Source organism: Chionomys nivalis, chromosome 13, assembly GCF_950005125.1.
Source record: "Chionomys nivalis chromosome 13, mChiNiv1.1, whole genome shotgun sequence".
Classification (NCBI taxonomy): domain Eukaryota; kingdom Metazoa; phylum Chordata; class Mammalia; order Rodentia; family Cricetidae; genus Chionomys; species Chionomys nivalis.
Window position 1 is genome coordinate 9176745 of NC_080098.1, and position 12325 is coordinate 9189069.

The following is a 12325-nucleotide window of genomic DNA, read 5'->3' on the forward strand; positions in this document are numbered from 1 at the left end:
GGTCAGAAATTGGGGTTCAACCTGAAGATCTGGAAAGCAAAAGAGTCAGCCACTGGCTCTTACCTCGACCTCAGACTGAAATGGCAATTCTGTCTCTACGAATCTTAGAATGAGACTGTGTGTTGAGAGCTGTTTCCTCCAGTTTTATATTCCTCTCTAGGGCTGGGATTAAAGGCGTGCACCATGATGAAAGGCATGCACCACCCGGTTTCTATGGCAACTAGTGTGGCTACTGGGATTAAGGGTGCATGTCATTGTGGCTACTGGGATTAGAGGTGTGTGTTACCATTATCTGGTCTGTAAGGCTGACCAGTGGGGCTGGTTTACTCTCAGATCTTCAGGCAGGCTTTATTTATCAAAATACAATTGAAATGCCACTACACTGTTCCATCTTGGAAGCAGTTATATCTATGTTTAGAGCTGTTATTAGTTACAGAAACAGATAAATTAATAAATTGTAACTGGAGGGGTCTCTCCTGTTTGCCAGTCCCGAATAACTACTCTGAGGCTTAATATTAATTTCAAACTGTTTGACCTATTAGCACAGGCTTACTATTAACTAGCCCTTAATTTTTTTTTTAATATTTATTTATTTATTTATTATGTATATAATATTCTGTGTGTATGCCTGCATGCCAGAAGAGGGCACCAGATCTCAATACAGATGGTTGTGAGCCACCATGTGGTTGCTGGGAACTGAACTCAGGACCTTTGGAAGAGCAGTCAGTGCTCTTAACCTCTGAGCCATCTCTCCAGTCCCTAGCCCTTAAAATTTAAAGTAACCCATTTTTATTATTCTATCGTTTACCATGAGGCCTGTGGCTTTACCTCACATCTTCCTTCCCCAGCCGCTGCTGCCATCTCCCTGACTCCATCCTTTTTCTCCCTGTATCTCTGTTTGGATTTCCCCATCCGGTTCTATTTCTGCCTGACTATTAGCCAAATCAGTTTCTTTATTAACCAATGGTAATAAAACTTATTCACAACATACAGAAGAACTTGCCACATCAATAAGTCAGTGTCTTTACCAGATACACCTCAGGAAGGAAAATTAGACAAGTGAGGGAAATAAACTCTGCTACTATCTGATGGCATTCTTAACTTTTAGATTGGTAGCAAGGAGTAGTTGACTAAAAGACACTTCAAAGGTTTTACCTAATACTTGAAAAGGATATTAGGTCAGAGTTATGGCTGGCAAACAAATGGTTATTAAGTGTACTAAAAATAGGGGCTAGAGAAACGGCTCAGCAGCTAAGAGCACAGGCTGCTCTTCTAGAGGACTCAGGTTTGAGTAGATTCCCAGCACCCACTTGGTGGTCTGGGTGTCCTCCTCTTCCCTTTGCCTGCATCAGGCACACGTGCACACACTGATCATGTTTACACGCCGGCAAAACAGCCATACACATAAAAAGTAAATAAAATACTTTTTTAAAAAAGGATGCTAGAGCCGGGCGGTGGTGGCGCACGCCTTTAATCCCAGCACTTGGGAGGCAGAGGCAGGTGGATCTCTGTGAGTTCGAGACCAGCCTGGTCTACAAGAGCTAGTTCCAGGACAGGCTCCAAAACCACAGAGAAACCCTGTTTCGAAAAACTTAAAAAAAAAAAAAAAAAAAAAAAAAAAAAAAAAAAAAAAAAAGGATGCTAGAAATAGCTCATGATTTTTTTTTTTTTTAATTTGCTTGTTTTTTGTTTTTCAAGATGAAGAGTTTCTGTGTGGCCCTGTCTGACTTGGAACTGGCTCTGTAGACCAGGATAGCCAATGTGTTCTCCAGCAATGGGATTATCAATGTGTGCCACCAGATCTGGATGTTTTTCTTTAAATATGGGCCTCATATCCAACTCAGGTCCTCCTGTTTGCCACAAAGTACTTTCCTGACCAAACCATCTCCTCAGTCCCTTATAGCACAAGTTCTTCATTCATCCCAGGAGTAGTTTGAATATGATTGGTCCCTATAAGGCCATAGTACCTTAATCTCATAATCTAATAGGGAGTAGCATTATTGAGAGGTGTTGTTTTGTTGGAGTGGGTATGACCTTGCTGGAGGAAGTGTGTCAGTATGGGGGCGGGCTTTGATGTTTTATACACTGAGGATACCACCCAGTGTGTCAGTAGACTTCCTGTTGCCTGCTGGGGGAAAGACACTCGGCTACATCTCCAGCTCCATGTCTTCCTGCACACCGCCATATTCCCTACTATGATGGACTGAACCTCTGAATTGTAGGCAAGTCCCCTCAATTAAATGTTTTTTTATAACATAAGTTGCCATAATCACGGTGTCTCCTCACAGCCATAGTAAACCCTAGCTAAGATGATTTCAATGCTGGTTAATATTAATTGTCACTTCAAGGTGTTTGTGATCAAGCCTAATAACCTAAGTTTGATTCTGGGACCTACATGGTAGAGAGAAAACCAACTTATGTAAATATTTCTCTGATCTCCACGCATTTACCATGGCATCTGAGCTCTCTCACACATACACGTACTTACACACCCATACCATGTATACATACATACAAGGTAAGCAAATTATGTAATTTTTTTTTTTTTTTATTTTTCAAGACAGGGTTTCTCTGTGTAGCTTTGAAGCCTGTGCTGGAACTCACTCTATAGACCAGGCTGGCCTCGAACTCACAGAGATTCACCTGCTTTTGCCTCCCAAGAGCCGGGATTAAAGGCATGTGCCACCACTGCCTGATTGGAATATTTTTTAAAAAATAAAGAATAGAGACTTTAGGGAACCGTAAATTAATCAGAAGAAAAGGGTAAAATAACTGTTAAGGTGTCTGAAAAGTCATAAGGAATCATATTATTATCTATCTACTTAAAATTACATAGATAGTTTGAGTGAAATTCCCACCTAGGCTGACAGTGCCTCTTCCTCCAAGAGCCACAAATTATTTAAGAAAAGTCCCAAACACCAGGAGTGAAAAGCCCTTTTAAATTGTTGCTCAAGAGTCTCCCAAAACATTACAGGCTGTTGCTGCTTTTCTTGGTTGCCTCCCAGAACTTGAAGCTAAGTCCCCATTGCTAAAGACATCATACACACATTGGTGCATGCCTTTAACCCCAGTTCTTGGGAGGCAGAGGCAGGCAGATCTCTGAGTTTGAGACCAGCCAGGTTTACAGAGTGAGTTCCAAGATAACCAGGGCGACACAGAGAAACCTTGTCTTAAAAAACAAAAAACAAAACAAAACAAAACAAAAAAACAAACCATGTGCTTCAAACATCAGACCCAGTCGATCGAAGCTTGTTATGACCTAAAAGCCTCTTTCCCGAGGACTGTTTTCACAATACCAGAAAGTGCCATGCAAGCTTCCAAAGGAAAGGAGCAGTCAATGATCCTGCCCAGCTGTGATGCTATGAACCACAACACTGGCCAGCGTTGCACAATAACCCTAAGGGTGCAGTGACAGAATGTGTAGTTGGTGGTAATCAAGAGCTTTCAAATTAATTTTAAAGCCTACCCATCCAGAGAGAAATCGTGGAAACTCAGCCAGCTACTCGGGGTTAATGAACTCATGGATCTTGGAGAAGAACCTACGACTGCCGCTTTACTAAGCTAGCAGAATCTCTAACTCCATTCTAAATACATGTTCTTATACCCATAGGGAAGTAGAGCTCTCACCCCTTGATCAAGAAATTTTGCTTTGCATTATGTGGAAACCATTACAGAAAACCACAAGGAATAAAAATGTGGAGAACAAGTAAGCAGGTAGCACCCAGCTCTAACTGGGAGATCCGCAGTGTAGCATTTGCACCATAGGCTCGGGGGCGTTGCAGGAAGACTGTAAGGGCCAGAGAAACAGGAAGCGTGCTGTGAGATTCCATCTCCTAGACTTGTCTGTCAGAGAAGCCTCACTAACAAAGTTTCATCAACATGGCTGCCCAACCGAAACCTGAAGGAGGACACCAGTAGACATGTTAACATGGAAGAGGGATCCATCAGGTCTAACCCTTGACAGAGAATTACAGGAAACTATCAGGAGAAACAGTCTTCTCCAGGGAAGACCTCCCCAACTGGTTATCAAATACCAAGTGGTCAGCTTTGAAATCATGTTCATACAAATACATTATAGAGACTGAGCAGGTTGTATTTGCATATTTTGGAATCTATATATGTATCATACATATATGTAATAATTTAAGAAGCAGAGGCAATGATTTGAGGAAGAACAAGTGGGGAATACATAGAATTGGAGGAAGGAAAGAGGAGGAATGAAAAATTATATATATTATAATATATATAACTATTTTTAATTTAAAATTATCATATCTCTATGAAGGCAGACAGGAGAGACAACTCACTGGTTAAGTGCATGCACTGCTTGTGTAGTGGACTAGAGTACAGTTCTCTGCATTCATGCCACGCAACTCCAGCTGCAGTGACATGTAATGTGCCTAGTCTCAGCGAGCACGTGCATTCATGTGCACATACCCGCACACAGACATGTACTCACACACACAAGGTTTGAAAAATTGGGGCAATAAAAAGAAACAAAGAAAAGTAATGAATACAAATCTCCTCAAAACCTGTGAATGGTCTGTGTCTTGGCTATTGCGATACAGCGGCAGTAGACACAGATGTGCATGTTATCTCTGTGGTATGCAGACACAGCCCTTTGGGCATATACCAGGAAGTGATGTAGCTGAATCATATGATAGCTCTATTTTTAGTCTTTTGAGGAACTTCAAAGTGGTTTTCATCATGACTGCACAAATTTACAAGTCTTGTACCAACGCACAAGGATTCATCATTCCACATGACTCCCACGTCTTTGCCAGTATTTGTTGTCATTGATTTCTTTTTCTTTTATTGTTAGTTTTTGTTTGTTTCTTTGTTTGTTTTCAAGGCAGAGGTTCAGTTTCTCTGTGTAACCCCGGCCATCCTGGAATTTATTTTGTAGACAAGGTTGGCCTTGAACTCACAGAGATCCGAGATTGCCTCAGCTTCTCAAAAGCAGGGATTAAAGGTGTGCACGACCACTTTCTGTGGGTGATCCGCAGTCCTCTGTGTGCACTGGGAACCGGACCGTATCCAGCAGCCAAGAGGCCCCCTAAAGCTTTTCATCGTGTTTCTAGTACATGAGACCATTCCCAAAGCGGGCTGCTATCTTAAAGGCTGAAGGAGTTCCCACAGCACCATTCCACTATTGTTTTCTTGATGCAGCCGTCCTTACCTGGGTGAGACAGAATATCCGCATTTTTTCATTAATTTGAATTTCCCAGGTTACTAAAGTTGTTGGATGTTTTTTTCAAATATTTACTGGCTAAATTTGTACTTCTTCTTTGAGGATCGCCAATTTAATTCATCAGTACATTTTTTTTCTTCTTCTTTTTTCTAGACAGGGTTTTTCTATAGCTTTGAAGTTGTCTTGGAACTTCCTCCATAGACCAGGCTGACCTGGAACTCAGAGATTTGCCTGTCTCTGTCTCCCGAGTGCTGGAATTAACAGAGTGTATCACCACCACCCAAAATAATTCATCAGTAAATTTTTTTAAGTTGATGATTTTAAAAATAGGCTTTTTTCCATTTCTTTGTACCTCCTAAATATTAATCCCCGTGTTGAATATATAGTCACAGAGGATTTTCTCTTACTTAATAGGCCGACTCTTCACAACAATATGTTTCCTTTATGATGGAAAACATTTTTATTTCATGAGATCTTATCAGTTCTTGGGAATTTCTCCTGTGCTATTGGAGTCTTTTTCTTATATACTGTCCTTGTCTAATTCTGTATGTTTAGTTGTTGGGCTTTTTTTTTTTTTGCCACACCAACTCCAGTGTCGTCTGTGTGACATGACATATGTCATTATGCCGGACGGGAGCTACGTGTCCTATGGGACTAGGCTTCCTGGAGGTCAATGGCAGATGGCCCGGTATTGGCCGTCCTTGAGGCATAGACAGGTTTCCCGATTAGCTGGCTATGTGAGTTATGGGCTTTGTACAATCTCTTTAATAATAATGATAGTCTTTATATATACAAGACAAGGATCATTCTTTTCAGGAACAGCTCTGTGTTAGGGAAGCACAGCATGGGGATGTGTAAGACTACAGCCGAACCCTTGTCATACACAGGGTGTATGATGAGCAAGGGAATAGATGGGTTAATGTTGATGGACAAAGACTGTTATATTATACTTTGAACTTTATGGATAGGCTTCCTAGATCCCAACCCCATGGTGTCCTCTGCATAAGAAAGCACTAAAAAGTATATTTCAGCAGGTGCAGAGAACTGATTAGGCATATTTGGTCACTAGATGAGATAAAGAAAGGGTTAGAAAGAGGAGGGGCCATGATAGCGATAATGAGACAGAAACTTTCTATTCTTTAGATGAAACCACTTGTCTGAGGTTTACATTCTCAAGGACAAGATTTCCTCTTCTAAGGATGCTTTATGTCTAACACCTGTTCCTGATAATATGCTTTTCTTAAATATCGCTGATGTGACTAAAAGAAGCTTTCATACTGTGCCAACCAATGACACATGACCTTCTGATTTGTTCTTTGTTTGAATACTATATAATGAAAACATGAATTCAGTAAAATCGCAGCAGATTCCAACCACTCTCTTGTGTGTTGTGTCTGTCTGTCATTCGCCGAACTTGTGCCTTCCTGTTACCAGGACCCTGCTTCTCCCACGGCCTGAGTGGCTCCCCTGAGCCGGTCCATGGCATTTTTTTCTTTTCTTTTGCTTTTTTCTCTTTCTTTCTTTCTTTCTTTCTTTCTTTCTTTCTTTCTTTCTTTCTTTCTTTCTTTCTTTCTTTCTTTCTTCCTTTTCTGTTTCAAGACAGGGTCTCTCTGTGTAGATTAGGAGCCTGGCCTGGAACTCTGTAGACCAGGCTGGCCTGAACTAACAAAGATCTTCCTACCTCTGCCTCCTTACTGTTAAGATTACAGGTGTGCACCACCACTGCCTGGCTTTATATATGAATTTTAAGATTCTTTGTTTTTCTAGTTCTCTGAGCAATTACATTTCTGACAATTAATGTTGATTGTCACCTTGACAGAATCTAGAATCTTCTAGGAGACAAGCCTGTGGACACACTTCTGAAGGAGTTTCTAGATTGAGATTAGTCTCTGAGGGATTGGAGAGATGACTCAGCAATTAAGAGCATGGATTGCTCTTCCAGAAGTCCTGAGTTTGGGTCCCAGCACCCATGTCATGTCCCACAACTGCTTATAACTCCAGCTCCCAGGGATCTACCTCTCCTGGCTTCCTATGGCGTTGTACTTATGTGCACATACCCACACTCACGTAGACTTGTAATAATTTAAAACAAATATTGTAATAAAAAGAAGGGTAAACTTCTGAGGATGTCTATGGTAGATTATCTGATTAGACAAATTGATGTAGGGAGACCCACATGGTCCCTAGGTGAAATCACTCCCTGAGCGTGGGCTGGATAATATGAGGACAATGCTAACTCCAACTGTCTGTAGCTTTGGACCTGTTGGAGCCCATGTCGCTCCAACACAGATAATTATTTTCTCTAACTGGAACTGGTACAGAGTCGCGAGGAATAATCAGACGCAACTTACATAGTCATCATGGAAGGGCATCTCAGGGACTTTCTCCTGACGATCTCCTGAAGATCTCTCTCGTTTATTATCCAAACAGCTTATATATCATCACATAAATTGAGTGGGAAAACACATTAAGCTGTTGCCTAGGCAACCAGGTGAATGGCCTTTAGTCAGGTCCGCATCTACCTGTCTGCTGAGTATGCTAGCTGTCACATAGGCCTGAATTAGCATCTCTATAAGATATCCTCCATGGCGCACGCCTTTAATCCCAGCACTCGGGAGGCAGAGGCAGGCGGATCTCTGTGAGTTCGAGACCAGCCTGGTCTACAGAGCTAGTTCCAGGACAGGCTCCAAAGCCACAGAGAAACCCTGTCTCGAAAAACCAAAAAAAAAAAAAGATATCCTCCAAATTACAAAGAAAGAAGCACCATTAGGTCACCAGCTTCAGCCAACACCTCTCCTCAGGCGATCTACATTTATAACAAAAGAGAAGGAGCAGCACATTCTGGCTGTTAGGCAAAGACAGCTTGTCTGCAGAGCTATGTGACCACCTCAGATCGGGCCTATGGCTTTTGTGCCATACAGAAATATGGGCCTACATGGAACCTGTCCTGGAACTAGCTCTTGTAGATCAGGTTGGCCTCAAACTCAGAGATCCGCCTGCCTCTGGAATTAAAGGTGTGCGCCACCACCGCCTGGCGACAATGTTAACTCTTATTGCTTTCTATTTCTTGAGTGTGGATATGGTATGACCAGCTGCCTGAAGCACTTGACTCTGTGATTTCCTCTCCAAGATGAACTGTGAGGCAAAAGAAATCCTTTTGTTGCTTTGATGTGTGTGTGTCTGTGTGTGTGTAGGCATGTGCATGTGTGCCTGCATGTGTGTGCATGTGTGTGAATGCATGTGTGTGTGTGTATGCGTGTGCATGAGTGTGTGCACGTGTATGAATGTGTGTGTGTGAATGCATGTGTGTGTGTGTGTGGTTTTTCAAGACAGTGTTTCTGTGTGTGACAATCGTGGCTATTCTGGAGCTCACTTTGTAGTCCAGGCTGGCCTTAAACTCGCAGAGAACCACCTAGGTTCTCTGCCTCCCAAGTGCTGGGATTAAGGTGGCGCTATTTTAAGTAAAAAAGAATAAAATAAAGAAAAAAAAAAAGAAAAAAACCAAATAAATAAATAAATAATTTTTGGAAAAAAAAAAAAAAAACACCTGACTATGTCAGGCAGGGTGTTTTTATCGCAGCAGCGGGAGAAGCAATTAAGACAGTATTAGAATTTTGGTGGAAATTTTATTAAATCTGTAGATTCCTTACTGTAAGATATTCCTTTTATAAAGTAAGAACTTTTTACCCCGGTCTCATCTGTGAGGAGAGTTTACAGACTTTTCATTCCAGCCTCCTCCCTTGATAGCAAGATTTTCATTCAATCCCAAAGAAACCTGAAGTACAGAATCTCTCTTTCCCTTCTTAAAGTTGCTAACTTGAACATTTAGATGAGAATCACCTTTATTCTTCTTGGAACTAATAGAAAATGATGAAGATTATGCTATTTATGCAATAATCTGTGAACATGTACAGAGTTTTATATAAATTTAAACCAATTTTTAAAACAAAAGTGAATTCAACCACCATAAAATGGACTCAAAACAAAGTTAATTTATGAGATTAAGAGGTCAGCAGAGGGCTGGAGAGGTGGCTCAGTGGTTAAGAGCATTACCTGCTCTTCCAAAAGTCCTGAGTTCAATTCCCGGCAACCACATGTTGGCTCACAACCATCTGTAATGAGGTCTGGTGCCCTCTTCTGGCTTGCAGGCATACACACAGGCAGAATATTGTATACATAATAAATAAATAAATAAATAAATAAATAAATAAATAAATAAATAAATAAATAAAAGAGGTCAGCAGAATACATACTACAGTGCTGGAAGGCACCAGGGAGGATATTTTAACTGAATGAGAACGATCTGGACTGAAGAATATTATCTGGTTTTACAACAGCTCCCTGTTTATGACAGAGTGGGCCCTGTCTTATCTGCAGCTGAGGAACAGTGGATTCTGATTAGAAAGAAGGCCGCCTAGAAACCAGTAGGCAGCTCCTTGGCTCTTACGCACAAACTTAGACCATCTGAATCGGTTTTATGCTTAAATCGAAGTGCTTTGGTCAAATGCGTAATTTGTCATAGCTTTACATATTTGTTGTAGTAATTTGTATGAACAGAATCACAAGTGCAAATAAAAAGTCATCTACCATTTGTTTAACTGTCTTGGTTTAGAGTTCTTAAAAAGTTCTTAATTAAAACATTGAAACATTCAAAAATATAAGAACTTTTGCATTTATTACTCATTTCTGTTATTTTTAACATTTTGGGGTGTGTGTGTGTGTGTACAGATCAGAAGATAAATTTTAGGTGTTGACTCTTACCACCACGTCGGTTTTAGTTACTTGGATCTAGTTAAAAATTTTTTTCATTTAATTTTTTATATGTATGGGTGTTTTGCCTGCATGTATGTCTGTGCAGACAGTGCATCCCTTGGGCTCACCGAAGTCAGAAGAGGGCAATGAATACCCTGGACCTGGAATTACAGACAGCTGAGAAATGCTGTGGCTGCTGGGAGTTGAACTCAGCAGCAAGTACTCTTAACTGCTGAGCCAGCTCTCCAGTCTATCCCTAGGCTTTAAATTCAGCCAGCCAGTCTGTGTTTTGTTTGTTTGTTGTTGTTTTTAAATTGTGATTTGAGACCTTTCCATTGAAGGTTATTGCTGAGAGGTGCTGACTAATTTTTATCATTTTAATATTAGTTGATCTGGTGGACTGACTTTGCTATTATTTTCTTTATTCCTTATTAGTGTTGGAAGGTTTTCTGTGTTAGACGTGAGGTGTCCTTTGTCCTTCTATTCCCCTCATGAAATTTGTGTTTTTTTGTGATCTTGTGCCTGAGACTCTATCTCCTTGGTATGTAGTTTTCCTTTAAGTGTCTACTACAGTTAATGTGAATTGTTTTTGTGTGAGCTTGTCCTGAAATGCCCTAATTTATCTATCAATTTTACAAGATGGCTTTTCTGGGTTAGCAATCTTGGTTGGCAGCGTTCACTTCCAGGGCTTGGGATATAACCTTTTATGCTTTTCTGTTCTTTAGGTTGTCAATGAGAAATCTGCTATTGGTTTGGTGTGCTCATCTTTGTAGGTGTGTAGGTGTTTTTCTAGTACAGCTTTTTTTTCTGAAGTTTGCTTTGTATTCCTGACAGCTTATATGTCCATTCATCTCCCTAGACGTGGGGTATCTTTAATTAAAATTTCATTGACTATTTTTCCTTTATCTTTGGCATGTATCTCAATATTTTCTTTTATCCTGTGAATTCTCTTGGTTGTATTCCGGAATTCTTGGATGTTGTTTGAGGTCATGCTCATTTTTTCTCTTTTTGATATTTGAATGTTTAGTATTGCTTCATTTGTTTCTGCAATATCAAGCACACTGATGCACATCTGGAACTGATACTGTTTTCTAAGTTTTACATGAATTGGGGCATAAGAAGGCAAAGTCTTAGTCATATCTCTCACAAAATTGAAGTCAGGATTCAGAGTCTGTTTTTAATCCTTATGTGATTGGATGCCTTTGATTTACTGGCATATTCTAATTAATTTCGGCCAATTTTCAGTGTTGTCATAGAAATAATTACGTTGCCTAGATCACCCTGTGGCGCCATCTTCCGGTCTAGAGTAGATTCTAGATTTAAAACTGAATGATCTGCCTTGGTTCTTTAAATTCCTTCCAGTTTCGGGAGCTTCCTTGGACGCATGCGCAGTCTAGCTTTGGCGAAACTACAATTCCCAGAAAGCAATGCCACGGGAGGGGGTGGAGTCTCCTTGTCAAAGGGGGAAATGATTCTCGCGAGAAAGTGAGGCTCTGGCGGCGGCGAGTCCCGGGCGGAGGAGGGCGGGGAGAGTAAGGAGGAAGAGGAGGAGGTGCAGTCCCACAATACCCGGCGGAGGGCGGGTGGGTGGTTAGAGTCTGGTCTGTGCGGCGCTCCGGTCCCCGGCGGACCCAGCTGCCTCTGTTTCTTGAACACGAAGAGGAAGCGATGCGGAGGGGTGGAAAATGGCAGAGCTGCAGATGTTACTAGAGGAGGAGATCCCGTCTGGCAAGAGGGCGCTGATAGAGAGTTACCAGAACCTGACCCGGGTGGCGGACTACTGTGAAAACAACTACATACAGGTGAGAAGCGCGGGCGGGCTGCCGGCGGGGGTGGCCGGGGCGACGGGCAGGCTGGGCGCGGTGGGAGCTGCCCTACTCCGCCACCCTCCGCCCCGGCCGCCGCGATACAGGAAGTGGCCGCCGCGAGAAAATGGGCGAGGAGCAGGGCCGCCGCGGGCGCCGCCGGCCTCGCCGCCGCTCCCAGTGTGCCCAGCCGGCTGAGGTCCCGGCAGCCTGCCCCGGCCCGGCTGTGCTCCCGGCCCGGCTGTGCTCCCGGCCCGGCCGTGCTCACCGCAGCCTGCCCGGACCGCCTGCCCCCGCCGAGCTCTGAATCCCGCAGTCGCCTGCCCTGGCTCCTAGACCCCGCAGTTTCTCTGCCCGGTCTCTGTTGCCTGCAGCCTCTCACGGCCGGGTCGTGCTCCCCGAAACCTCTCCTAGCCAAGTCGTACGCCCTGCGGCCTCTCCTGTCCGGGTTTGTGCTCCCGGTAGTCTCTCCTGTCCGACCAGGTCGTGCTCCCTGCAGTCTTCCCCTGCCCGGGCTCTGCTCCCTCTGCTCTCCGCAGTCTTGGCCGGGCTCTACTCCGTGCCGCCTCTTTTGGCC

General features: G+C 42.8%; 1 protein-coding gene across 12 annotated transcripts in view; it reads left to right on the plus strand.

The window, feature by feature from the left end:
* Nucleotides 1-11496: 11496 nt before the first annotated feature.
* Abi1 (abl interactor 1) overlaps nucleotides 11497-12325 on the plus strand; it is an 85585-nt gene continuing 84756 nt past the window's right edge. For 7 of the 12 annotated variants that reach the window (XM_057786988.1, XM_057786989.1, XM_057786996.1 and 4 more), the window contains exon 1: nucleotides 11498-11745. In XM_057786988.1, coding sequence (XP_057642971.1) covers nucleotides 11629-11745 — 117 coding nt within the window. In that variant the 5' untranslated portion in view covers nucleotides 11498-11628. Of the gene's footprint in view, nucleotides 11746-12325 lie in introns of all 12 variants that reach the window. The other 5 variants (XM_057786993.1, XM_057786992.1, XM_057786998.1 and 2 more) reach the window with 2 other exon arrangements.